At 54.4% G+C, this 26,598-nt stretch overlaps 2 protein-coding genes across 2 annotated transcripts in view; both read left to right on the top strand.

Annotated features, from left to right (window-relative positions):
• The window catches only part of SLC27A1 (solute carrier family 27 member 1), a 31,639-nt gene extending 8,302 nt beyond the window's left edge, over positions 1-23,337 (top strand). The window contains exons 6-12 of the mRNA XM_054398980.1: positions 164-273; positions 9,658-9,867; positions 11,989-12,115; positions 14,339-14,476; positions 17,121-17,285; positions 18,255-18,401; positions 22,891-23,337. Of these exons, the coding sequence (XP_054254955.1) occupies positions 164-273; positions 9,658-9,867; positions 11,989-12,115; positions 14,339-14,476; positions 17,121-17,285; positions 18,255-18,401; positions 22,891-23,048 (1,055 nt within the window). The 3' untranslated portion in view covers positions 23,049-23,337. The remainder of the gene's footprint in view (positions 1-163; positions 274-9,657; positions 9,868-11,988; positions 12,116-14,338; positions 14,477-17,120; positions 17,286-18,254; positions 18,402-22,890) is intronic.
• Positions 23,338-24,498: 1,161 nt separating this feature from the next.
• Positions 24,499-26,139, top strand: PGLS (6-phosphogluconolactonase). Its single transcript, XM_054398982.1, has 4 exons — positions 24,499-24,777; positions 24,849-24,956; positions 25,050-25,186; positions 26,037-26,139. Exons 1-4 carry the CDS (start codon positions 24,499-24,501, stop codon positions 26,137-26,139), a joined length of 627 nt encoding a protein of 208 aa, XP_054254957.1.
• Positions 26,140-26,598: the final 459 nt, after the last annotated feature.

Consider the following 26,598-nt stretch of genomic DNA (forward strand, 5'->3'; position numbering starts at 1 on the left):
ATCTTCTCTTGGTCTCCCCCTCCTCGGCCTCCTCCTCCTCTTGTTCTTCTCCCCTCCTCCTCCACTCTTCTTCCTGTCCTCATCCTCTCCTCATCCTCTCCCCCCTCTGATGTCCTCCCCAGAGTGCCACCACCCCCAGCTTGGCCTCACCCTTCTTCTGCAGGGAACATCATGGGAGTTGGGCAGTGCCTGATCCATGGCCTCACTGTGGTCATCCGGAAGAAGTTCTCAGCCTCTCGCTTCTGGGACGACTGCACCAAGTACAGATGCACGGTGAGGGCAGCATGGGGACCCTCCACGGGCTCCTGACCCCTCCTGCAGCCAGGGAAGGGCAGGGTTGGAGAAGGGCTGGGAGGTCATGGAGCCACGGAAGGGGTTGGGTTGGAGAAGGGCTTGGAGGTCATGGAGCCATGGAATGGGTTGGGTTGGAGAAGGGCTGGGAGGTCATGGAGCCATGGAATGGGTTGGGTTGGAGAAGAGCTTGGAGGTCATGGAGCCATGGAATGGGTTGGGTTGGAGAAGGAGCTTGGAGGTCATGGAGCCATGGAATGGGTTGGGTTGGAGAAGAGCTTGGAGGTCATGGAGCCATGGAATGGGTTGGGTTGGAGAAGGAGCTTGGAGGTCATGGAGCCATGGAATGGGTTGGGTTGGAGAAGGGCTTGGAGGTCATGGAGCCATGGAAGGGTTGGGTTGGAGAAGAGCTTGGAGGTCATGGAGCCATGGAAGGGGTTGGGTTGGAGAAGAGCTTGGAGGTCATGGAGCCATGGAAGGGGTTGGGTTGGAGAAGAGCTTGGAGGTTGTGGAGCCATGGAATGGGTTCTGTTGGAGAAGAGCTGGGAGGTCATGGAATGGGTTGGAGAAGAGCTTGGAGGTCATGGAGCCATGGAATGGGTTGGAGAAGAGCTTGGAGGTCATGGAGCCATGGAAGGGGTTGGGTTGGAGAAGAGCTTGGAGGTCACAGGGACATGGAAAGGGTTGGAGAAGAGCTTGGAGGTCATGGAGACTTGGAAGGGGTTGGAGAAGAGCTTGGAGGTCATGGAGCCATGGAATGGGTTGGGTTGGAGAAGAGCTTGGAGGTCATGGAGCCATGGAAGGGGTTGGGTTGGAGAAGAGCTTGGAGGTCATGGAGCCATGGAAGGGGTTGGGTTGGAGAAGAGCTTGGAGGTCATGGAGCCATGGAATGGGTTGGGTTGGAGAAGAGCTTGGAGGTCATGGAGCCATGGAAGGGGTTGGGTTGGAGAAGAGCTTGGAGGTCATGGAGCCATGGAATGGGTTGGGTTGGAGAAGGGCTGGGAGGTCATGGAGCCATGGAAGGGGTTGGGTTGGAGAAGGGCTGGGAGGTCATGGAGCCATGGAAGGGGTTGGGTTGGAGAAGAGCTTGGAGGTCATGGACTAGATTGGAGAAGAGCTTGGAGGTCATGGAGCCATGGAATGGGTTGGGTTGGAGAAGAGCTTGGAGGTCATGGAGCCATGGAATGGGTTGGGTTGGAGAAGAGCTTGGAGGTCATGGAGCCATGGAATGGGTTGGGTTGGAGAAGAGCTTGGAGGTCATGGAGCCATGGAATGGGTTCTGTTGGAGAAGAGCTTGGAGGTCATGGAGCCATGGAATGGGTTGGGTTGGAGAAGAGCTTGGAGGTCATGGAGCCATGGAAGGGGTTGGGTTGGAGAAGAGCTTGGAGGTCATGGAGCCATGGAAGGGGTTGGGTTGGAGAAGGGCTGGGAGGTCATGGAGCCATGGAATGGGTTGGGTTGGAGAAGAGCTTGGAGGTCATGGAGCCATGGAATGGGTTGGGTTGGAGAAGAGCTTGGAGGTCATGGAGCCATGGAATGGGTTGGGTTGGAGAAGGGCTTGGAGGTCATGGAGCCATGGAATGGGTTGGGTTGGAGAAGAGCTTGGAGGTCATGGAGCCATGGAAGGGGCTGGGTTGGAGAAGAGCTTGGAGGTCATGGAGCCATGGAAGGGGTTGGGTTGGAGAAGAGCTTGGAGGTCATGGACTAGATTGGAGAAGAGCTTGGAGGTCATGGAGCCATGGAATGGGTTTGGTTGGAGAAGAGCTTTAGGTCATGGAGCCATGGAAGGGGTTGGGTTGGAGAAGAGCTTGGAGGTCCTGGAGCCATGGAAGGGGTTGGGTTGGAGAAGAGCTTGGAGGTCATGGAATGGGTTGGAGAAGAGTTTGGAGATCATGGAATGGGTTGGAGAAGAGCTTGGAGGTCATGGAATAGGTTGGAGCAGAGCTTGGAGGTCATGGAGCCATGGAAGGGGTTGGGTTGGAGAAGAGCTTGGAGGTCATGGAGATTCCAAAGATCAGGAACCACTTCACCTCCACCTTTTGACCCAAAACCTTCATCTTGACCTTCTCAACCCTCATGTTTGCTGGAACTCTCCCAAACTATCTCCTTTTGTGAGGTCTCCTGACCTTCTCTGGTGGGTACCAAAGTTCAGGAACCACTTCATGACCCCAAACCTTCCTCCTGACCTTCTCTGGTGGGTACCAAAGTTCAGGAACCACTTCATGACCCCAAACCTTCCTCCTGACCTCCCTGGTGGATTCCAAAGATCAGGAACCACTTCATGACCCCAAACCTTCCTCCTGACCTTCTCTGGTGGGTACCAAAGTTCAGGAACCACTTCATGACCCCAAACCTTCCTCCTGACCTCCCTGGTGGATTCCAAAGATCAGGAACCACTTCATGACCCCAAACCTTCCTCCTGACCTTCTCTGGTGGGTACCAAAGATCAGGAACCACTTCATGACCCCAAACCTTCCTCCTGACCTCCCTGGTGGGTACCAAAGTTCAGGAACCACTTCATGACCCCAAACCTTCCTCCTGACCTTCTCTGGTGGGTACCAAAGTTCAGGAACCACTTCATGACCCCAAACCTTCCTCCTGACCTTCCCTGGTGGATTCCAAAGTTCAGGAACCACTTCAGGACCCCAAACCTTCCTCCTGACCTTCTCTGGTGGATTCCAAAGTTCAGGAACCACTTCATGACCCCAAACCTTCCTCCTGACCTTCTCTGGTGGATTCCAAAGATCAGGAACCACTTCATGACCCCAAACCTTCCTCCTGACCTTCTCTGGTGGGTACCAAAGTTCAGGAACCACTTCATGACCCCAAACCTTCCTCCTGACCTTCTCTGGTGGGTACCAAATGTCAGGAACCACTTCATGACCCCAAACCTTCCTCCTGACCTTCTCTGGTGGGTTCCAAAGATCAGGAACCACTTCAGGACCTCAAACCTTCCTCCTGACCTTCCCTGGTGGATTCCAAAGATCAGGAACCACTTCATGACCCCAAACCTTCCTCCTGACCTTCTCTGGTGGTTACCAAACGTCAGGAACCACTTCATGACCCCAAACCTTCCTCCTGACCTTCCCTGGTGGTTACCAAAGGGCAGGAACCACTTCATGACCCCAAACCTTCCTCCTGACCTTCCCTGGTGGTTACCAAAGGGCAGGAACCACTTCAGGACCCCAAACCTTCCTCCTGACCTTCCCTGGTGGATTCCAAAGTTCAGGAACCACTTCATGACCCCAAACCTTCCTCCTGACCTTCCCTGGTGGTTACCAAAGGGCAGGAACCACTTCATGACCCCAAACCTTCCTCCTGACCTCCCTGGTGGATTCCAAAGTTCAGGAACCACTTCATGACCCCAAACCTTCCTCCTGACCTTCCCTGGTGGATTCCAAAGATCAGGAACCACTTCATGACCCCAAACCTTCCTCCTGACCTTCTCTGGTGGATTCCAGAGGGCAGGAACCACTTCATGCCCCCAAACGTCAGGAACCACTTCATGACCCCAAACCTTCCTCCTGACCTTCCCTGGTGGATTCCAGAGGGCAGGAACCACTTCATGACCCCAAACCTTCCTCCTGACCTTCTCTGGTGGATTCCAAAGTTCAGGAACCACTTCATGACCCCAAACCTTCCTCCTGACCTTCCCTGGTGGATTCCAAAGATCAGGAACCACTTCATGACCCCAAACCTTCCTCCTGACCTTCCCTGGTGGATTCCAAAGATCAGGAACCACTTCATGACCCCAAACCTTCCTCCTGACCTTCTCTGGTGGGTACCAAAGATCAGGAACCACTTCATGACCCCAAACCTTCCTCCTGACCTTCTCTGGTGGGTACCAAAGATCAGGAACCACTTCATGACCCCAAACCTTCCTCCTGACCTTCTCTGGTGGATTCCAAACGTCAGGAACCACTTCATGACCCCAAACCTTCCTCCTGACCTCCCTGGTGGGTACCAAAGTTCAGGAACCACTTCATGACCCCAAACCTTCCTCCTGACCTCCCTGGTGGATTCCAAACATCAGGAACCACTTCATGACCCCAAACCTTCCTCCTGACCTCCCTGGTGGGTACCAAAGTTCAGGAACCACTTCATGACCCCAAACCTTCCTCCTGACCTTCTCTGGTGGATTCCAAACGTCAGGAACCACTTCATGACCCCAAACCTTCCTCCTGACCTTCCCTGGTGGGTACCAAAGTTCAGGAACCACTTCATGACCCCAAACCTTCCTCCTGACCTTCTCTGGTGGATTCCAATGTCAGGAACCACTTCATGACCCCAAACCTTCCTCCTGACCTTCTCTGGTGGTTACCAAAGTTCAGGAACCACTTCATGACCCCAAACCTTCCTCCTGACCTTCTCTGGTGGATTCCAAAGATCAGGAACCACTTCATGACCCCAAACCTTCCTCCTGACCTTCTCTGGTGGATTCCAAAGATCAGGAACCACTTCATGACCCCAAACCTTCCTCCTGACCTTCTCTGGTGGGTACCAAAGATCAGGAACCACTTCATGACCCCAAACCTTCCTCCTGACCTTCTCTGGTGGATTCCAAACGTCAAGAACCACTTCATGACCCCAAACCTTCCTCCTGACCTTCTCTGGTGGATTCCAAAGTTCAGGAACCACTTCATGACCCCAAACCTTCCTCCTGACCTTCCCTGGTGGTTACCAAACGTCAGGAACCACTTCATGACCCCAAATCCTTCTTCCTGACCTTCTCTGGTGGGTACCAAAGATCAGGAACCACTTCATGACCCCAAACCTTCCTCCTGACCTTCTCTGGTGGGTACCAAAGATCAGGAACCACTTCATGACCCCAAACCTTCCTCCTGACCTTCTCTGGTGGATTCCAAAGATCAGGAACCACTTCATGACCCCAAACCTTCCTCCTGACCTTCTCTGGTGGATTCCAAAGATCAGGAACCACTTCATGACCCCAAACCTTCCTCCTGACCTTCTCTGGTGGATTCCAAAGATCAGGAACCACTTCATGACCCCAAACCTTCCTCCTGACCTTCCCTGGTGGATTCCAAAGATCAGGAACCACTTCATGACCCCAAACCTTCCTCCTGACCTTCTCTGGTGGTTACCAAAGATCAGGAACCACTTCATGACCCCAAACCTTCCTCCTGACCTTCTCTGGTGGATTCCAAACGTCAGGAACCACTTCATGACCCCAAACCTTCCTCCTGACCTTCTCTGGTGGATTCCAAACGTCAGGAACCACTTCATGACCCCAAACCTTCCTCCTGACCTTCCCTGGTGGATTCCAAAGATCAGGAACCACTTCATGACCCCAAACCTTCCTCCTGACCTTCTCTGGTGGGTACCAAAGTTCAGGAACCACTTCATGACCCCAAACCTTCCTCCTGACCTCCTCTGGTGGATTCCAAAGATCAGGAACCACTTCATGACCCCAAACCTTCCTCCTGACCTTCCCTGGTGGATTCCAAAGATCAGGAACCACTTCATGACCCCAAACCTTCCTCCTGACCTTCCCTGGTGGATTCCAAAGATCAGGAACCACTTCATGACCCCAAACCTTCCTCCTGACCTTCTCTGGTGGTTACCAAAGATCAGGAACCACTTCATGACCCCAAACCTTCCTCCTGACCTTCTCTGGTGGATTCCAAAGTCAGGAACCACTTCATGACCCCAAACCTTCCTCCTGACCTTCCCTGGTGGTTACCAAAGTTCAGGAACCACTTCATGACCCCAAACCTTCCTCCTGACCTTCTCTGGTGGGTACCAAAGTTCAGGAACCACTTCATGACCCCAAACCTTCCTCCTGACCTTCTCTGGTGGATTCCAAAGTCAGGAACCACTTCATGACCCCAAACCTTCCTCCTGACCTTCTCTGGTGGGTACCAAAGTTCAGGAACCACTTCATGACCCCAAACCTTCCTCCTGACCTTCTCTGGTGGGTACCAAAGTTCAGGAACCACTTCATGACCCCAAACCTTCCTCCCGACCTCCCTGGTGGATTCCAAAGATCAGGAACCACTTCATGACCCCAAACCTTCCTCCTGACCTTCCTCTGGTGGATTCCAAACGTCAGGAACCACTTCATGACCCCAAACCTTCCTCCTGACCTTCTCTGGTGGTTACCAAATGTCAGGAACCACTTCATGACCCCAAACCTTCCTCCTGACCTTCTCTGGTGGGTACCAAAGATCAGGAACCACTTCATGACCCCAAACCTTCCTCCTGACCTTCTCTGGTGGATTCCAAAGATCAGGAACCACTTCATGACCCCAAACCTTCCTCCTGACCTTCTCTGGTGGGTACCAAAGATCAGGAACCACTTCATGACCCCAAACCTTCCTCCTGACCTTCCCTGGTGGTTACCAAACGTCAGGAACCACTTCATGACCCCAAACCTTCCTCCTGACCTTCTCTGGTGGGTACCAAAGATCAGGAACCACTTCATGACCCCAAACCTTCCTCCTGACCTTCTCTGGTGGGTTCCAAAGATCAGGAACCACTTCAGGACCTCAAACCTTCCTCCTGACCTCCCTGGTGGATTCCAAACGTCAGGAACCACTTCATGACCCCAAACCTTCCTCCTGACCTTCTCTGGTGGATTCCAAAGTTCAGGAACCACTTCATGACCCCAAACCTTCCTCCTGACCTTCTCTGGTGGATTCCAAAGTTCAGGAACCACTTCATGACCCCAAACCTTCCTCCTGACCTTCTCTGGTGGTTACCAAAGATCAGGAACCACTTCATGACCCCAAACCTTCCTCCTGACCTTCCCTGGTGGATTCCAAAGTTCAGGAACCACTTCATGACCCCAAACCTTCCTCCTGACCTTCCCTGGTGGATTCCAAAGTTCAGGAACCACTTCATGACCCCAAACCTTCCTCCTGACCTTCCCTGGTGGTTACCAAAGGGCAGGAACCACTTCATGACCCCAAACCTTCCTCCTGACCTTCTCTGGTGGATTCCAAAGTTCAGGAACCACTTCATGACCCCAAACATTCCTCCTGACCTTCTCTGGTGGATTCCAAAGTCAGGAACCACTTCATGACCCCAAACCTTCCTCCTGACCTTCTCTGGTGGATTCCAAAGATCAGGAACCACTTCATGACCCCAAACCTTCCTCCTGACCTTCTCTGGTGGATTCCAAAGTTCAGGAACCACTTCATGACCCCAAACCTTCATCTTGACCTTCCCTGGTGGATTCCAAAGATCAGGAACCACTTCAGGACCTCAAACCTTCCTCCTGACCTTCCCTGGTGGATTCCAAAGATCAGGAACCACTTCATGACCCCAAACCTTCCTCCTGACCTTCTCTGGTGGTTACCAAAGATCAGGAACCACTTCATGACCCCAAACCTTCCTCCTGACCTTCTCTGGTGGATTCCAAAGTTCAGGAACCACTTCATGACCCCAAACCTTCCTCCTGACCTTCCCTGGTGGATTCCAAAGATCAGGAACCACTTCATGACCCCAAACCTTCCTCCTGACCTTCTCTGGTGGATTCCAAAGATCAGGAACCACTTCATGACCCCAAACCTTCCTCCTGACCTTCTCTGGTGGTTACCAAAGGGCAGGAACCACTTCATGACCCCAAACCTTCCTCCTGACCTTCTCTGGTGGATTCCAAAGTCAGGAACCACTTCATGACCCCAAACCTTCCTCCTGACCTTCTCTGGTGGTTACCAAAGTTCAGGAACCACTTCATGACCCCAAACCTTCCTCCTGACCTCCTCTGGTGGTTACCAAAGTCAGGAACCACTTCATGACCCCAAACCTTCCTCCTGACCTTCTCTGGTGGATTCCAAAGTTCAGGAACCACTTCATGACCCCAAACCTTCCTCCTGACCTCCTCTGGTGGTTACCAAACGTCAGGAACCACTTCATGACCCCAAACCTTCCTCCTGACCTTCTCTGGTGGATTCCAAAGTTCAGGAACCACTTCATGACCCCAAACCTTCCTCCTGACCTTCTCTGGTGGGTACCAAAGATCAGGAACCACTTCATGACCCCAAACCTTCCTCCTGACCTTCTCTGGTGGATTCCAAAGTTCAGGAACCACTTCATGACCCCAAACCTTCCTCCTGACCTCCCTGGTGGATTCCAAACGTCAGGAACCACTTCATGACCCCAAACCTTCCTCCTGACCTTCCCTGGTGGATTCCAAAGTTCAGGAACCACTTCATGACCCCAAACCTTCCTCCTGACCTCCTCTGGTGGTTACCAAACGTCAGGAACCACTTCATGACCCCAAACCTTCCTCCTGACCTTCTCTGGTGGGTACCAAAGATCAGGAACCACTTCATGACCCCAAACCTTCCTCCTGACCTTCTCTGGTGGATTCCAAACGTCAGGAACCACTTCATGACCCCAAACCTTCCTCCTGACCTTCTCTGGTGGTTACCAAATGTCAGGAACCACTTCATGACCCCAAACCTTCCTCCTGACCTTCTCTGGTGGATTCCAAAGTTCAGGAACCACTTCATGACCCCAAACCTTCCTCCTGACCTTCCCTGGTGGATTCCAAAGATCAGGAACCACTTCATGACCCCAAACCTTCCTCCTGACCTTCTCTGGTGGATTCCAAAGTTCAGGAACCACTTCATGACCCCAAACCTTCCTCCTGACCTCCCTGGTGGATTCCAAACGTCAGGAACCACTTCATGACCCCAAACCTTCCTCCTGACCTCCTCTGGTGGTTACCAAACGTCAGGAACCACTTCATGACCCCAAACCTTCCTCCTGACCTTCTCTGGTGGTTACCAAACGTCAGGAACCACTTCATGACCCCAAACCTTCCTCCTGACCTCCTCTGGTGGTTACCAAACGTCAGGAACCACTTCATGACCCCAAACCTTCCTCCTGACCTTCTCTGGTGGATTCCAAACGTCAGGAACCACTTCATGACCCCAAACCTTCCTCCTGACCTTCTCTGGTGGGTACCAAAGATCAGGAACCACTTCATGACCCCAAACCTTCCTCCTGACCTTCTCTGGTGGATTCCAAAGATCAGGAACCACTTCATGACCCCAAACCTTCCTCCTGACCTTCTCTGGTGGATTCCAAAGATCAGGAACCACTTCATGACCCCAAACCTTCCTCCTGACCTTCTCTGGTGGATTCCAAACGTCAGGAACCACTTCATGACCCCAAACCTTCCTCCTGACCTCCCTGGTGGGTACCAAAGTTCAGGAACCACTTCATGACCCCCAAATCCTTCCTCCTTCCAAGCTTCCTGGCTGCCGGACCTCTCCCAAGCTCTCTCTCCTTCGGTGAGGTCTCCTTGAGGCCTGGTGAGCTTCCGGTGGGGCTGGTGGGAGGTGTCCGGCGGTGGCCCTGGAGGCTGAGGCCTGCTCTCTGTCTTTGCTGCTCCAGATAGTTCAGTATATCGGGGAAATCTGCAGGTACCTCCTCAACCAGCCTGTGAAGGCCTCCGAGAGCCTGCACTGCGTCCGCCTGGCCGTGGGCAACGGCCTCAGGCCGACCATCTGGGAGGACTTCACCAGGAGGTTCCGGATCCAGCAGATCGGAGAGTTCTACGGAGCCACGGAGTGCAACTGCAGCGTGGCCAACCTGGATGGCAAGGTGAGCAGGAGGAGGAGGAGGAGGGTGGGGCAGCAGGGCCGGGAGGAAGGAGGACGGAGAGGACTCAGCCTCTTCCGCTTGGCCTCCAGGGGGTTGAAGGATGCAGCTCAGAGGGCTGGGGGTAGTGCGGTTGGGTGGAGGTCCAGCACCTCGGTGGGGGTCAGCGGACTGTTGGTGGGGGTCAGAGGACCCCTTGGTGGTGGTCAGTGGACCCCTTGGTGGTGGTCAATGGACCCCCTTGGTGGTCAGTGGACCCCTTGGTGGTGGTCAGTGGACCCCCTTGGTGGTGGTCAGTGGACCCCTTGGTGGGGGTCAGAGGACCCCTTGGTGGTGGTCAGTGGACCCCTTGGTGGTGGTCAATGGACCCCCTTGGTGGTCAGTGGACCCCTTGGTGGTGGTCAGTGGACCCCTTGGTGGTGGTCAATGGACCCCTTGGTGGTGGTCAGTGGACCCCTTGGTGGTGGTCAATGGACGTCTTGGTGGTGGTCAGTGGACCCCTTGGTGGTGGTCAGTGGACCCCTTGGTGGTCAGTGGACCCCTTGGTGGTGGTCAATGGACCCCCTTGGTGGTCAGTGGACCCCTTGGTGGTGGTCAGTGGACCCCCTTGGTGGTGGTCAGTGGACCCCTTGGTGGGGGTCAGAGGACCCCTTGGTGGTGGTCAGTGGACCCCTTGGTGGGGGTCAATGGACCCCCTTGGTGGTCAGTGGACCCCTTGGTGGTGGTCAGTGGACCCCTTGGTGGTGGTCAATGGACCTCTTGGTGGTGGTCAGTGGACCCCTTGGTGGTGGTCAGTGGACCCCTTGGTGGTGGTCAGTGGACCCCCTTGGTGGTCAGTGGACCTCTTGGTGGTGGTCAATGGACCTCATTGGTGGGGGTCAGTGGACCTCTTGGTGGGGGTCAGAGGACCCCTTGGTGGTGGTCAGTGGACCCCTTGGTGGTGGTCAATGGACCCCCTTGGTGGTGGTCAGTGGACCCCCTTGGTGGTGGTCAGTGGACCCCTTGGTGGGGGTCAGAGGACCCCTTGGTGGTGGTCAGTGGACCCCTTGGTGGTGGTCAATGGACCCCCTTGGTTGTCAGTGGACCCCTTGGTGGTGGTCAGAGGACCCCTTGGTGGTGGTCAATGGACCCCTTGGTGGTGGTCAGTGGACCCCTTGGTGGTGGTCAATGGACGTCTTGGTGGTGGTCAGTGGACCCCTTGGTGGTGGTCAGTGGACCCCTTGGTGGTCAGTGGACCTCTTGGTGGTGGTCAGTGGACCCCTTGGTGGGGGTCAGTTGACCTCTTGGTGGTGGTCAGTGGACCCCTTGGTGGTGGTCAGTGGACCTCTTGGTGGTGGTCAAGCAACCTCTTGGTGTTCAATGGACCCCATTGGTGGTGGTCAGTGGACCCCTTGGTGGTGGTCAGTGGACCCCTTGGTGGTGGTCAATGGACCCCATTGGTGGTGGTCAGTGGACCCCCTTAGACTCCTTGGTGGTGGTCAGTGGACCTTCGGTGGTGGTCAATGGACCCCTTAGTGGTGGTCAAGGGACACTTGGTGGAGGTCAATAGAAGGAGAAGGTGAAGGTCAGGGAGGAGAAGATGAAGCTCAGGGTGGAGAAGGTGAAGCTCAGGGAGGAGATGAAGGTCAGGGAGGAGAGCATGGAGCTCAGGATGGAGAAGATGAAGGTCAGGGAGGAGATGAAGGTCAGGGAGGAGAGCATGGAGCTCAGGGTGGAGAAGGTGAAGGTCAGGGAGGAGATGAAGGTCAGGGAGGAGAGCATGGAGCTCAGGGTGGAGAAGGTGAAGCTTGGGATGGAGAGGGTGAAGTGAAGCTCTGGGTGGAGGAGATGAAGGTCAGGGTGGAAAAGGTGAAGCTGAGGGAGGAGATGGAGCTCAGGGAGGAGGAGATGGAGCTCAGGGAGGAGGAGATGGAGCTCAGGGAGGAGATGGAGCTCAGGGAGGAGGAGATGGAGCTCAGGGAGGAGGAGATGGAGCTCAGGGAGGAGATGGAGCTCAGGGAGGAGAAGATGAAGCCCAGCCAGGGGGAGATGAAGGTCAGGGAGTGTCAGATAGAGCTGAGGGAGGAGAAGATGAAGGCCAGGAGGAGAGCCTCGAGCCCCAGCCCTGGTTCTCCTCTGCTGCAGGTCGGTGCCTGTGGCTTCAACAGCCGCCTGCTGCCCAACGTCTACCCCATCCGGCTGGTGAAGGTCAACGAGGACACCATGGAGCTGCTCCGGGACCCCGCAGGCCTCTGCGTCCCCTGCCGGCCAGGTCAGCCCCCCCCGGCCTGCAGCCAACTGGGACAGACCCAGAGGGGGCCTGAAGGGCCACTCCGTGGTGAGACCTCCCCATGGCTGGCCAAGCCTGAAGGACCACCCTGTTAGAGACCACTCCATGGTTGGTCAACCCTGAAGGGACCTCTCCATGGTTGGCCAAGCCTGAAGGGACCTCCCCATGGCAGGTCAACCCTGAAGGGACCACCCTGTAAGAGACCTTTCCATGGTTGGCCAAGCCTGAAGGGACCTCTCCATGGTTGGTCAACCCTGAAGGGACCTCTCCATGGTTGGTCAACCCTGAAGGGACCTCTCCATGGTTGGTCAAGCCTGAAGGGAGACCTCCCCATGGCTGGCCAAGCCTGAAGGGACCTCTCCATGGTTGGTCAAGCCTGAAGGGACCTCCCCATGGCTGGCCAAGCCTGAAGGACCACCCTGTTAGAGACCACTCCATGGTTGGTCAACCCTGAAGGGACCTCTCCATGGTTGGTCAACCCGGAAGGGACCTCTCCATGGTTGGCCAAGCCTGAAGGACCACCCTGTAAGAGACCTCTCCATGGCTGGCCAAGCCTGAAGAGACATCTCCATGGTTGGTCAACCCGGAAGGGACCTCTCCATGGTTGGTCAACCCGGAAGGGACCTCTCCATGGTTGGTCAACCCGGAAGGGACCTCTCCATGGTTGGCCAAGCCTGAAGGGACCTCTCCATGGTTGGTCAACCCTGAAGGGACCTCTCCATGGTTGGCCAAGCCTGAAGGACCACCCTGTAAGAGACCTTTCCAAGGTTGGTCAACCCTGAAGGGACCTCTCCATGGTTGGTCAACCCTGAAGGGACCTCTCCATGGTTGGCCAAGCCTGAAGGGACCTCTCCATGGTTGGCCAAGCCTGAAGGACCACCCTGTAAGAGACCTCTCCATGGCTGGCCAAGCCTGAAGGGACCTCCCCATGGTTGGCCAAGCCTGAAGGGAGACCTCCCCATGGTTGGTCAACCCTGAAGGGACCTCTCCATGGTTGGTCAAGCCTGAAGGGACCACCCTGTAAGAGACCTTTCCATGGTTGGCCAAGCCTGAAGGGACCTCTCCATGGTTGGTCAAGCCTGAAGGGACCTCTCCATGGTTGGTCAAGCCTGAAGGGACCTCTCCATGGTTGGTCAACCCTGAAGGGACCTCTCCATGGTTGGTCAAGCCTGAAGGGACCTCTCCATGGTTGGCCAAGCCTGAAGGGACCTCTCCATGGTTGGCCAAGCCTGAAGGGACCTCTCCATGGTTGGTCAACCCTGAAGGGACCTCTCCATGGTTGGTCAAGCCTGAAGGGACCACCCTGTAAGAGACCTTTCCATGGTTGGCCAAGCCTGAAGGGACCTCTCCATGGTTGGTTAACCCGGAAGGGACCTCTCCATGGTTGGTTAACCCTGAAGGGAACTTTCCATGGTTGGCCAAGCCTGAAGGGACCTCTCCATGGTTGGCCAACCCTGTAGAGACCAATCCATGATTGGTCAACCCTGAAAGACCTCTCCATGGTTGGCCAAGGGGCACCAAGTGGCAGCCCAGGAGGTGCCAGCAGGAGCAACCTCTTGGCTTGGAGGCTTCAGAGCCCTCTGAGAGGTTTTGTGGAGTCCTCTCTGGAGAGCTTCCAACCCCAGCTGCCCCTTGGGCTCCTGGCACCCTGCTGGGGCTGAACCTCCTGTGCCCAGCACCTCCAGAGCTCCCTTCCCACCCCTCCAGGCTGGCACTGAGGGCTGCTGCAGAGCAGTGATGCCCAAAGCCACCAGAGCTCAAGGTGACCCTCCTGGAGCAACAGCTCCAAGTGATGGAGAAGGGCTCCAGAGGTCCCTTGGTGACCCTCCTGGACCACCATCTCCAGGTGATGGAGATGAGCTCCAGAGGTCCCTTGGTGACCCTCCTGGACCACCATCTCCAGGTGATGGAGATGAGCTCCAGAGGTCCCTTGGTGACCCTCTGGACACCCTCCAGTGTGAGAGTCCAGAGGTCCCTTGGTGACCCTCCTGGACCACCATCTCCAGGTGATGGAGATGAGCTCCAGAGGTCCCTTGGTGACCCTCCTGGAGCATCACCTCCAGACCATGTAGATGAGTTCCAGAGGTCCCTTGGTGACCCTCCTGGACCACCATCTCCAGGTGATGGAGATGAGCTCCAGAGGCTGGGATTCAGGGGTGGGTGGCTCTGGGCCATGTTGGTGTCAGCTCCCTGTTGGTCCCCCAGGAGAACCTGGGCTGCTGGTGGGCCAGATCAACCAGCAGGACCCCCTGAGGCGCTTCGATGGCTACGTCAGCCCCGGGGCCACCAGCAAGAAGATCGCCACCGACGTCCTGCGCAAGGGGGACCAGGCCTACCTGTCAGGTACCTCCAGATGGCTTCCTCATGGGGAAGACCTCAGTCTTGGAGGGTTTGACACCAATCAATGGTCCTGAAGGACTTCTCCAACCTCTCAATGACTCCATGAGGAGCTGTGGTGGTGCTTTTGGGTCACCACCTGCCTCAACCTGGAGCTGATGACCTTGAAGGTCTTCTCCAGCCTCTCAATGACTCCATGAGGAGCTGTGGTGGTGCTTTTGGGTCACCACCTGCCTCAACCTGAAGCTGATGACCTTGAAGGTCTTCTCCGGCCTCTCAGTGGTGCTTTTGGGTCACCACCTGCCTCAACCTGGAGCTGATGACCTTGACGGTCTTCTCCAGCTTCTCAGTGGTGCTTTTGGGTCACCACCTGCCTCAACCTGGAGCTGATGACCTTGAAGGTCTTCTCCAGCCTCTCAGTGGTGCTTTTGGGTCACCACCTGCCTCAACCTGGAGCTGATGACCTTGAAGGTCTTCTCCAGCCTCTCAGTGGTGCTTTTGGGTCACCACGTGCCTCAACCTGGAGCTGATGACCTTGAAGGTCTTCTCCACCTCTCAATGACTCCATGAGGAGCTGTGGTGCTGATTTTGGGTTCCCCACCTGCTTCAATCTGGAGCTGATGACCTTGAAGGTCTTCTCCAGCCTCTCAGTGGTGCTTTTGGGTCACCACCTATGCCTAAAGCTGGAGCTGATGACCCTGAAGGTCTTCTCCAACCTCTCAATGACTCCATGAGGAGCTGTGGTGCTGATTTTGGGTTCCCCACCTGCTTCAATCTGGAGCTGATGACCTTGAAGGTCTTCTCCAACCCTTTCAGTGGTGTTTTTGGGTCACCACCTACCTAAACCTGGAGCTGATGACCTTGAAGGTCTTCTCCAGCCTCTCAATGACTCCATGAGGAGCTGTGGTGGTGCTTTTGGGTCACCACCTGCCTCAACCTGGAGCTGATGACCTTGAAGGTCTTCTCCGGCCTCTCAGTGGTGCTTTTGGGTCACCACCTGCCTCAACCTGGAGCTGATGACCTTGAAGGTCTTCTCCAGCCTCTCAGTGGTGCTTTTGGGTCACCACCTGCCTCAACCTGGAGCTGATGACCTTGAAGGTCTTCTCCGGCCTCTCAGTGGTGCTTTTGGGTCACCACCTGCCTCAACCTGGAGCTGATGACCTTGAAGGTCTTCTCCAGCCCTCTTCAGTGGTGCTTTTGGGTCACCACGTGCCTCAACCTGGAGCTGATGACCTTGAAGGTCTTCTCCAGCCTCTCAGTGGTGCTTTTGGGTCACCACCTGCCTCAACCTGGAGCTGATGACCTTGAAGGTCTTCTCCAGCCTCTCAGTGGTGCTTTTGGGTCACCACCTGCCTCAACCTGGAGCTGATGACCTTGAAGGTCTTCTCCAGCCTCTCAGTGGTGCTTTTGGGTCACCACCTGCCTCAACCTGGAGCTGATGACCTTGAAGGTCTTCTCCAGCCTCTCAGTGGTGCTTTTGGGTCACCATATGCCTAAAGCTGGAGCTGATGACCCTGAAGGTCTTCTCCAACCTCTCAATGACTCCATGAGGCTGGTGCTGATTTTGGGTTCCCCACCTGCTTCAATCTGGAGCTGATGACCTTGAAGGTCTTCTCCAGCCTTTCAGTGGTGCTTTTGGGTCACCACCTGCCTCAACCTGGAGCTGATGACCTTGAAGGTCTTCTCCAGCCTCTCAATGACTCCATGAGGAGCTGTGGTGGTGCTTTTGGGTCACCACCTACCTAAAGCTGGGGCTGATGACCTTGAAGGTCTTCTCCAGCCTCTCAGTGGTGCTTTTGGATCACCACCTGCCTCAACCTGGAGCTGATGACCTTGAAGGTCTTCTCCAGCCTCTCAGTGGTGCTTTTGGGTCACCACCTGCCTCAACCTGGAGCTGATGACCTTGAAGGTCTTCTCCAGCCTCTCAGTGGTGCTTTTGGGTCACCACCTGCCTCAACCTGGAGCTGATGACCTTGAAGGTCTTCTCCAGCCTCTCAGTGGTGCTTTTGGGTCACCACCTGCCTCAACCTGGAGCTGATGACCTTGAAGGTCTTCTCCAGCCTCTCAGTGGTGCTTTTGGGTCACCATATGCCTAAAGCTGGAGCTGATGACCCTGAAGGTCTTCTCCAACCTCTCAATGACTCCATGAGGAGCTGTGGTGCTGATTTTGGGTTCCCCACCTGCTTCAATCTGGAGCTGATGACCTTGAAGGTCTTCTCCAACCCTTTCAGTGGTGCTTTTGGGTCACCACCTACCTAAATCTGGAGCTGATGACCCTGAAGGTCTTCTCCAACCTCTCAATGGCTCCATGAGGAGCTGTGGTGGTGCTTTTGGGTCACCACCTACCTAAAGCTGGGGCTGATGACCTTGAAGGTCTTCTCCAGCCTCTCAGTGGTGCTTTTGGGTCACCACCTACCCTAACCTACGACCTTTGAGTAGACTCAACCCAAATGCCTCCATGAGGAGCTGTGGTGGTGCTTTTGGGTCACCACCCACCTCCATCTACTCCTTTGGAGTAGTCTCAATGACCTCGAAGGTCTTCTCCAACCCAAACGACTTCCTTGAGGCCTCCTTTGGCCGTTTTAGAAGCTCTCCCCTGACCACCTGGAGCCTTGAGTTGACTTTTGCTTGGGTGTCTCCACCCCTGCAGGAGATGTTCTGGTGATGGATGACCTTGGCTACCTGTACTTCAAGGACCGGAGTGGGGACACCTTCCGCTGGCGCGGGGAGAACGTCTCCACCACGGAGGTGGAAGGGACCCTGAGCCACATCCTCAACCAGACCGACGTCGCCGTCTACGGCGTGGAAGTGCCCGGTGAGAGGTGGCCCTTGGGCCTCCTGGGGGTGGAGGAGGAGAAGAGATGGCCACAATGGGGCAAAATTGGTCGACTCTTGCCACTAAGGCACCAAAAAATGGTGGAGTTGGGCAGGTTGGCCAAGCCTGAAGGACCCTTCCATGGTTGGCCAAGCCTGAAGGACCCTTCCATGGTTGGCCAAGCCTGAAGGACCACCCTAGAAGAGACCTCTCCATGGTTGGCCAAGCCTGAAGGACCTCTCCATGGCTGGCCAAGCCTGAAGGACCCTTCCATGGTTGGCCAAGCCTGAAGGACCCTTCCATGGTTGGCCAAGCCTGAAGGACCCTTCCATGGTTGGCCAAGCCTGAAGGACCCTTCCATGGTTGGCCAAGCCTGAAGGACCCTTCCATGGCTGGCCAAGCCTGAAGGACCCTTCCATGGCTGGCCAAGCCTGAAGGACCCTTCCATGGTTGGCCAAGCCTGAAGGACCCTTCCATGGTTGGCCAAGCTTGAAGGACCACCCTATAAGAGACCTCTCCATGGATGGTCAACCCTGAAGGGACCTCTCCATGGTTGTCCAACCCTGAAGGGACCTCTCCATGGTTGGTCAAGCCTGAAGGGACCCCTCCATGGTTGCCCAACCCTGTAGAGACCACTCCATAGTTACCCAACCCATAAATCTTCCACTAATCCATGAGTGGAGGTTAAGGAGCCCACTAGGATGGACCTCAAGATGTGTTGTGAGCTCCTTGACCCAAAAAGTACCTCCTGAAGCACTTTCTTTGTCCCTTCCATGCCACCAACCAGCTTTCAGTGGTGACATCACCTGAGGCTTGAGGAGATGTCCTCTGGTGCTCCACTGGGGATGTTCCTCAGCCTGTTTGGACTTCCCCTTGAAGACGTCCAGCAGGACCTAGTCCTGTTTGTCCCTCCTGGATGTTCTGAAGCTCTTGTGGTCACCAGCCTAGCCTTCTGCTCTTCTCCTGCAGGGGTGGAGGGCAAAGCTGGCATGGCTGCCATCGCAGATCCCAAGGCCAAGGTCAACCCCAACGTCCTCTACCAGGAGCTGCAGAAGGTTCTGCCCCCCTACGCCCGCCCGGTCTTCCTGCGCCTCCTGCCCCAGGTGGACACCACAGGTACTGGAGGTCACCACTGGTGACCACCCCCAGCCCCCACAGCCCAGCCTGGGGGGGTGGGAAAAGGACCTCTGGAGACCACCACCACCACCACCTGGAGATGCTGCTCCAAGAGAGACTCCACAAAACCCCTCGGAGGGCTCTGAAGCCTCCAAGCCAAGAGGTTGCTCCTGGTGGGACCAGTTGGTGCCCCTTGGCCCATCCTGGGCACCACTCAGGAGGAGTCTCATGCCCTTCACCTCTGGAGCTGAGCTCCAGCAGCTGGAGGTGCTGGGCACAGGAGGTACAGCCCCAGCAGGGTGCCAGGAGCCCAAGGGGCAGCTGGGGTTGGAAGCTCTCCAGAGAGGACTCCACAAAACCTCTCAGAGGGCTCTGAAGCCTCCAAGCCAAGAGGTTGCTCCTGCTGGCACCTCCTGGGCTGCCCCTTGGTGCCCCTTGGCCCAGCCCTGGGCACCACTCAGGAGGTGCCAGCCCCAGCCTCATGCCCCCAACCCCCAGCATGCAGAAGATGCCCTCTGGGGCTGCTCTCCTGCAGGCTGCACAGCAGCACCCAGAGAGGTGCCCTCAGCATCTCCTCAAGCTTTAGTTCACCAAAAGTGCTTTAATTCTTGACCCCAAAGTGGTTTAATTCTCTTTTTTCACCCCAAAGTGATTGAATTCTCTTTAATCACCCCAAAGTGGTTCAACTCTTGACCCCAAAGTGGTTTAATTCTCTTTTATCACCCCAGAGTGACTGAATTCTCTTTAATCACCCCAAAGTGGTTCAACTCTTGACCCCAAAGTGATTGAATTCTCTTTTATCACCCCAAAGTGATTGAATTCTCTTTAATCACCCCAAAGTGGCTCAACTCTTGACCCCAAAGTGGTTTAATTCTCTTTTATCACCCCAAAGTGATTGAATTCTCTTTAATCACCCCAAAGTGGTTCAACTCTTGACCCCAAAGTGGTTTAATTCTCTTTAATCACCCCAAAGTGATTGAATTCTCTTTAATCACCCCAAAGTGGCTCAACTCTTGACCCCAAAGTGGTTTAATTCTCTTTAATCACCCCAAAGTGATTGAATTCTCTTTAATCACCCCAAAGTGATTGAATTCTCTTTAATCACCCCAAAGTGATTGAATTCTCTTTAATCACCCCAAAGTGGTTCAACTCTTGAGCCCAAAGTGATTGAATTCTCTTTAATCACCCCAAAGTGATTGAATTCTCTTTAATCACCCCAAAGTGATTGAATTCTCTTTAATCACCCCAAAGTGATTGAATTCTCTTTTATCACCCCAAAGTGGCTCAACTCTTGACCCCAAAGTGGTTTAATTCTCTTTTTCACCCCAAAGTGATTGAATTCTCTTTTATCACCCCAAAGTGATTGAATTCTCTTTAATCACCCTGCAGTGGCTCAACTCTTGACCCCAAAGTGGTTTAATTCTCTTTTATCACCCCAAAGTGATTGAATTCTCTTTAATCACCCCAAAGTGGCTCAACTCTTGACCCCAAAGTGGTTTAATTCTCTTTTATCACCCCAAAGTGATTGAATTCTCTTTAATCACCCTGCAGTGGCTCAACTCTTGACCCCAAAGTGGTTTAATTCTCTTTTTTCACCCCAAAGTGATTGAATTCTCTTTTATCACCCCAAAGTGATTGAATTCTCTTTTTTCACCCCAAAGTGGCTCAACTCTTGACCCCAAAGTGGTTTAATTCTCTTTTAATCACCCCAAAGTGATTGAATTCTCTTTAATCACCCCAAAGTGGCTCAACTCTTGACCCCAAAGTGGTTTAATTCTCTTTAATCACCCCAAAGTGATTGAATTCTCTTTAATCACCCCAAAGTGGTTCAACTCTTGACCCCAAAGTGGTTTAATTCTCTTTTATCACCCCAAAGTGATTGAATTCTCTTTAATCACCCCAAAGTGATTGAATTCTCTTTAATCACCCCAAAGTGGTTCAACTCTTGAGCCCAAAGTGATTGAATTCTCTTTTATCACCCCAAAGTGATTGAATTCTCTTTTATCACCCCAAAGTGGCTCAACTCTTGACCCCAAAGTGGTTTAATTCTCTTTTTTCACCCCAAAGTGATTGAATTCTCTTTTATCACCCCAAAGTGATTGAATTCTCTTTAATCACCCTCAGTGGCTCAACTCTTGACCCCAAAGTGGTTTAATTCTCTTTTATCACCCCAAAGTGATTGAATTCTCTTTAATCACCCCAAAGTGGCTCAACTCTTGACCCCAAAGTGGTTTAATTCTCTTTTATCACCCCAAAGTGGCTCAACTCTTGACCCCAAAGTGGTTTAATTCTCTTTTTCACCCCAAAGTGGTTTAATTCTCTTTTATCACCCCAAAGTGATTGAATTCTCTTTAATCACCCCAAAGTGGCTCAACTCTTGACCCCAAAGTGGTTTAATTCTCTTTTATCACCCCAAAGTGATTGAATTCTCTTTAATCACCCCAAAGTGGCTCAACTCTTGACCCCAAAGTGGTTTAATTCTCTTTTATCACCCCAAAGTGATTGAATTCTCTTTAATCACCCCAAAGTGGCTCAACTCTTGACCCCAAAGTGGTTTAATTCTCTTTTATCACCCCAAAGTGGCTCAACTCTTGACCCCAAAGTGGTTTAATTCTCTTTTTTCACCCCAAAGTGGTTTAATTCTCTTTTATCACCCCAAAGTGATTGAATTCTCTTTAATCACCCCAAAGTGGCTCAACTCTTGACCCCAAAGTAGTTTAATTCTCTTTTATCACCCCAAAGTGACTGAATTCTCTTTAATCACCCCAAAGTGGCTCAACTCTTGACCCCAAAGTGGTTTAATTCTCTTTTATCACCCCAAAGTGATTGAATTCTCTTTAATCACCCCAAAGTGGCTCAACTCTTGACCCCAAAGTGGTTTAATTCTCTTTTATCACCCCAAAGTGGTTTAATTCTCTTTAATCACCCCAAAGTGGCTCAACTCTTGACCCCAAAGTGGTTTAATTCTCTTTTATCACCCCAAAGTGATTGAATTCTCTTTAATCACTCCAAAGTGGTTCAACTCTTGACCCCAAAGTGGTTTAATTCTCTTTTTTCACCCCAAAGTGATTGAATTCTCTTTTATCACCCCAAAGTGGTTCAACTCTTGACCCCAAAGTGGTTTAATTCTCTTTTTTCACCCCAAAGTGATTGAATTCTCTTTTATCACCCCAAAGTGGTTTAATTCTCTTTTATCACCCCAAAGTGATTGAATTCTCTTTAATCACCCTGCAGTGGCTCAACTCTTGACCCCACAGTGGTTTAATTCTCTTTTATCACCCCAAAGTGATTGAATTCTCTTTAATCACCCCAAAGTGGCTCAACTCTTGACCCCACAGTGGTTTAATTCTCTTTTATCACCCCAAAGTGATTGAATTCTCTTTAATCACCCCAAAGTGGCTCAACTCTTGACCCCAAAGTGGTTTAATTCTCTTTTATCACCCCAAAGTGATTGAATTCTCTTTAATCACCCGCAGTGGCTCAACTCTTGACCCCAAAGTGGTTTAATTCTCTTTTATCACCCCAAAGTGATTGAATTCTCTTTAATCACCCCAAAGTGGCTCAACTCTTGACCCCAAAGTGGTTTAATTCTCTTTTATCACCCCAAAGTGATTGAATTCTCTTTAATCACCCCAAAGTGGCTCAACTCTTGACCCCAAAGTGGTTTAATTCTCTTTTTTCACCCCAAAGTGGCTCAACTCTTGACCCCAAAGTGGTTTAATTCTCTTTTATCACCCCAAAGTGATTGAATTCTCTTTAATCACCCCAAAGTGGCTCAACTCTTGACCCCAAAGTGGTTTAATTCTCTTTATCACCCAAAGTGATTGAATTCTCTTTATCACCCAAAGTGGCTCAACTCTTGACCCCAAAGTGGTTTAATTCTCTTTTTTTCACCCCAAAGTGACTGAATTCTCTTTAATCACCCCAAAGTGGTTCAACTCTTGAGCCCAAAGTGATTGAATTCTCTTTTATCACCCAAAGTGATTGAATTCTCTTTTATCACCCCAAAGTGGCTCAACTCTTGATCCCAAAGTGGTTTAATTCTCTTTTTTCACCCCAAAGTGATTGAATTCTCTTTTATCACCCCAAAGTGGTTTAATTCTCTTTAATCACCCCAAAGTGGTTCAACTCTTGACCCCAAAGTGGTTTAATTCTTTTATCACCCCAAAGTGATTGAATTCTCTTTAATCACCCCAAAGTGGCTCAACTCTTGACCCCAAAGTGGTTTAATTCTCTTTAATCACCCCAAAGTGATTGAATTCTCTTTAATCACCCCAAAGTGGCTCAACTCTTGACCCCAAAGTGGTTTAATTCTCTTTAATCACCCCAAAGTGGTTCAACTCTTGACCCCAAAGTGGTTTAATTCTCTTTAATCACCCTGCAGTGGCTCAACTCTTGACCCCAAAGTGGTTTAATTCTCTTTTTTCACCCCAAAGTGGCTCAACTCTTGACCCCCAAGTGCTTTTGACTGCTTCCCCTCTCCCTGCAGGCACCTTCAAGATCCAGAAAACTCGCTTGCAGCGGGAAGGCTTCGACCCGCAGCAGACCTCGGACCGTTTGTACTTCCTGGACCTGAAGCTGGGCAGATACATCCCTCTGGAGGAGCACCTCTACGAGAGGATCCGTGCTGGCAAAGCTGCTTTATGATCCACCAGCATTCAGCCCTTTTGGGGCTTTGGGTTTTGTTTTTTTTTTGTTTGTTTGTTTTTTTCCAGCTCTTCAGGGACTGATTGAGGGCCTCCTGGATTCCTGCCAGGTGCTTTGAGCCTGCCTGCCCCTGAAGGCACATTAACCCCTCGCCTGCTGCCTCCCCTGGGTGCTGCCACCTCATTAACCTGCCCCCTTGATGCCTCTAGAGAGTATTTTTGTAACCACTACCCACTTAGGGAGGGGCACCAGGGTCGTATTTATTGACAGGGACCCTCCCCCCCCCGGGGGGGGGGCTTCTCTGGGCTCCGTCTGCAGCGGAGTTAACCAATTTTAGATGATTTTTAATGCTATCTGCCTTTAGGTGTTGGCTTAACTGACAGTTGGGAGTGTGAGGACATTAAAAAGAGACCCAAGGCTTGGCTGGTGGTTGCTGGGGTGGAGGGGAGCAGCTGTGGTGGTGGTGACCACGGTGGGGACTTCATCAGCGCCTGGTGGTGGTGGCAGCCTGCAGCCCACCAGGTGCTGGCTGCTGCCTCCCAGAGTCCAGCTGAAGGAAGGTGCTGGGGGTTTGGCTGTGGACAGTGGAGAAGCAAGAAGGGTAGAGCTGGGTGAGCTCAGCCTGCCTCTGCTTCGCTGCCTGCACTGCTGTGCAAGGCTGAGGTTTTCAGGGGGCCTAGGCTGTGGCAGGGCAGGCTGAGGCCTAGGCCTAGGTCATGGTGGGGTAGGGGAGTGGGGTGGAGGTGAAGGGCATGAGGCTGGGGCTGGCACCTCCTGAGTGGTGCCCAGGGATGGGCCAAGGGGCACCAAGGGGCAGCCCAGGAGGTGCCAGCAGGAGCAACCTCTTGGCTTGGAGGCTTCAGAGCCCTCTGAGAGGTTTTGTGGAGTCCTCTCTGGAGAGCTTCCAACCCCAGCTGCCCCTTGGGCTCCTGGCACCCTGCTGGGGCTGAACCTCCTGTGCCCAGCACCTCCAGCAGGCTTGCAGAGGCAGGGGGAGGCCTAGCCCTCAGCAGGGGCAAGGCTTAGGCGGCAGTGGGGCAGTGGAGGAGCCTAGGCCACAGCTGGGCAGGTGTGGAGGCCTAAGCCTAGGCCGTGGGGGTACAGGGGCAAAGCCTAAGCCCCTAGCAGGGAAGGTGAGGGGGGCAGAGGCCACAGCCGGGCAGGGGAGCTGGGCAGAGGTGAGGCCTAGGCTGTGGCCTGGCAGGAGAGCGAGGTACAAGTGAGGCCTAGGCCAGGACCAGGCCGGCTGAGGCCTAGGACGAGGTCTGGGGAGCAGGCACAAGGCGTAGGCCGCGGGCGGGCAGGCGAGGAGGGCAGAGGAGAGGCCTCGGTCACAGCCTAGGTAGGGGCAATGCCCAGGCCCAGGCCGCGGGTTGCTGGGCAGCGGCGCTGTGCGTTGTGACGTCACTTCCGGCGCCCCGCCGCCCCGCCCCCCGCCGCCGCCATCACCATGGCTCCCGCCGCCGCCCCCCGCGTCTCGGTGTTCCCTTCGCCGCAGGAGCTGGGCCCGGCCCTGGCGCAGCTGGTGGCCGAGCAGGCGGCGGCGGCGGCCGGCGGCCGCTTCTCGCTGGGGCTCTCCGGAGGGAGCTTAGTTGGGCTTCTCTCCCGCGATCTCCCTCCCGCCGTCGCTCCCACCGGCCCCGCCGCCCCGGCCCACTGGCTCGTTGCCTTCTGCGACGAGCGCCTGGTGCCGCCCCAGCACCCGGAGAGCACCGTGGGGGCCTACGAGGTGAGCGGGGCCGGGATGACGGAGCCTTGAGCAGGTCCGGGGCCCGCCCTGACCGTCCCCGATCTCCGCAGGCCCAATTGCTGCCGCGGCTGCCGGGCCCCGGGCCGCGGGTCCTGGCTCTCACCCCCGGGCTGGCCCCCGCCGCCGCCGCCGAGGACTACGCAGCGCAGCTCCGGCAGGTACCGGCCGTGGCGGGAGTCTGGGGAAGGGGGGGTGGGGGGGGCGAGCAGCGGGAATCCGGCCCCGGTTCCACCCCCACCGTCTCTCCGCAGGCTTTTCCCGGTCAGGAGGTTCCTGTCTTCGACCTGCTGCTGCTGGGGGTCGGGCCGGACGGCCACACCTGCTCCCTGTTCCCCGACCACCCCCTGCTCCGGGTTGAGGGGATTGCGTGTGAGATTGGTGTTGAAGGGTGAGTTTGGTGTATTCCCCACTGATTCAGTGGTCAATCCCAGCCATGGGGTGGTGGCGGTAGGTGATGGGTACACGGGAGTAGAGGTTCCTCTGGAGAAAACTCATTCTTCATTAAGTATAAGAGATTGAATGGTTACGAGGGTGGGGTCACCAAACCAGGGGACCCTCTGGGTGAAAGCTCATCCCCATCATCTATAGATGAGATTTCCAGGAGGGTCACCTATTGGGGACCCTCTGGCAAGGCCCTTTTCTTCTCCAAATCGTCTTGGGAGCTGTTTGTCCAGCGGTGGGTTCACCCCCCCCCCCCCCCCCCCCCCCCCCCCCCCCCCCCCCCACCACACCACAAACACCCATCCTTGTGCCTCTGGTGGCCTTTTTGGCCTTTGGTGCATCCCACTGCACACCTCGGCAGCAAGCCCTCACCACAGTTGCCAGCCTGGTGGGGTGGCGGGGGAGCGGCGGATTGGGAGACTCTTGGAGGTGCTAGCGCTATCAGGAGGTTCAGCCCCCCAAACCCAGACAGGGTTACGAAGGGTTCACCAAGGGTGGCATGGGGTGAAACTTGGGGATGCGGGGCAACTGCGGGGGGGGGGTTTGAACCATGCCGCCTGTGTGCGTATCACTAATTTTACGAACTATCCATACCACCCTGGTATGTGGGGTAGGTTGCCCCGAACACACTTGACAATTGTGGGTGGGTTGGGGGGGCGAAGGAAGAGGATACACGCATGGGCCTTGCCAAAGGGGTGGCACACGTGGCCACTTGAAGGGGATCATCGATGGTGGGTCGGTGCCCAGCCCCACTCAGGCCCTCTCTAAGCAACGCCCCCTTTCCCCCAATCACACAGTGCTTGGATGAAGTTTGACCTCTGGGGGAATGCATCTCATGCAGGTATTGATGCATCTGCACGCTCCCATGTGTGGGGCCGCAAGGTGAATGCAGAAGATTGAGAGGAAGGAAATGAGAGCATGTCTGAGAAAGGGATAGGTAATTTCCGGGGGGTGAGTGGAAACTAATACTGAACATGGAGGCGGAGGGACTGACTGGGTGACATGTGGGCCTGGTGACAGAAGAAAGAAGGGGACCCAAGGAAGGAGGCCAATTACTCTAAGAGGACACGGCTTTGCCACCCCTGCCGAGCCCCCACCACCTGGGGGGGTTCCTCATTGGCTGACTCATGCCTCATATGGTCCACCACCCAAGATCTTCCAGTTGTCCTCCACAGGCAAGCTCCCCTGGCACCTGTGCGGAGCCGGAAAGGGGCCTGGGTACGGGTACAATAGACATGCCGATCTGGGTGACAATCACACTGGGGCGGGGGGCCGAAACAATTGGTTGGGTGTGGTTATGAGTGTCGAGTTGTTGGAGTACCCCACCCCCCCCCCACCCCACCCCCCTCCCCCCCCCCC

The sequence above is a fragment of the Indicator indicator genome, unplaced genomic scaffold (assembly GCF_027791375.1).
Source record: "Indicator indicator isolate 239-I01 unplaced genomic scaffold, UM_Iind_1.1 iindUn_scaffold_224, whole genome shotgun sequence".
NCBI classification, from domain to species: Eukaryota; Metazoa; Chordata; class Aves; order Piciformes; family Indicatoridae; genus Indicator; species Indicator indicator.

Coding starts and splice junctions, on each gene's coding strand:
- PGLS (XM_054398982.1), top strand. CDS start 24,499: ATGGCTCCCGCCGCCGCCCCCCGCGTCTCGGTGTTCCCTTCGCCGCAG. Junction 24,957..25,049: donor ACGCAGCGCAGCTCCGGCAG/GTACCGGCCGTG, acceptor GTCTCTCCGCAG/GCTTTTCCCGGTCAGGAGGT. Junction 25,187..26,036: donor TGTGAGATTGGTGTTGAAGG/GTGAGTTTGGTG, acceptor CCAATCACACAG/TGCTTGGATGAAGTTTGACC.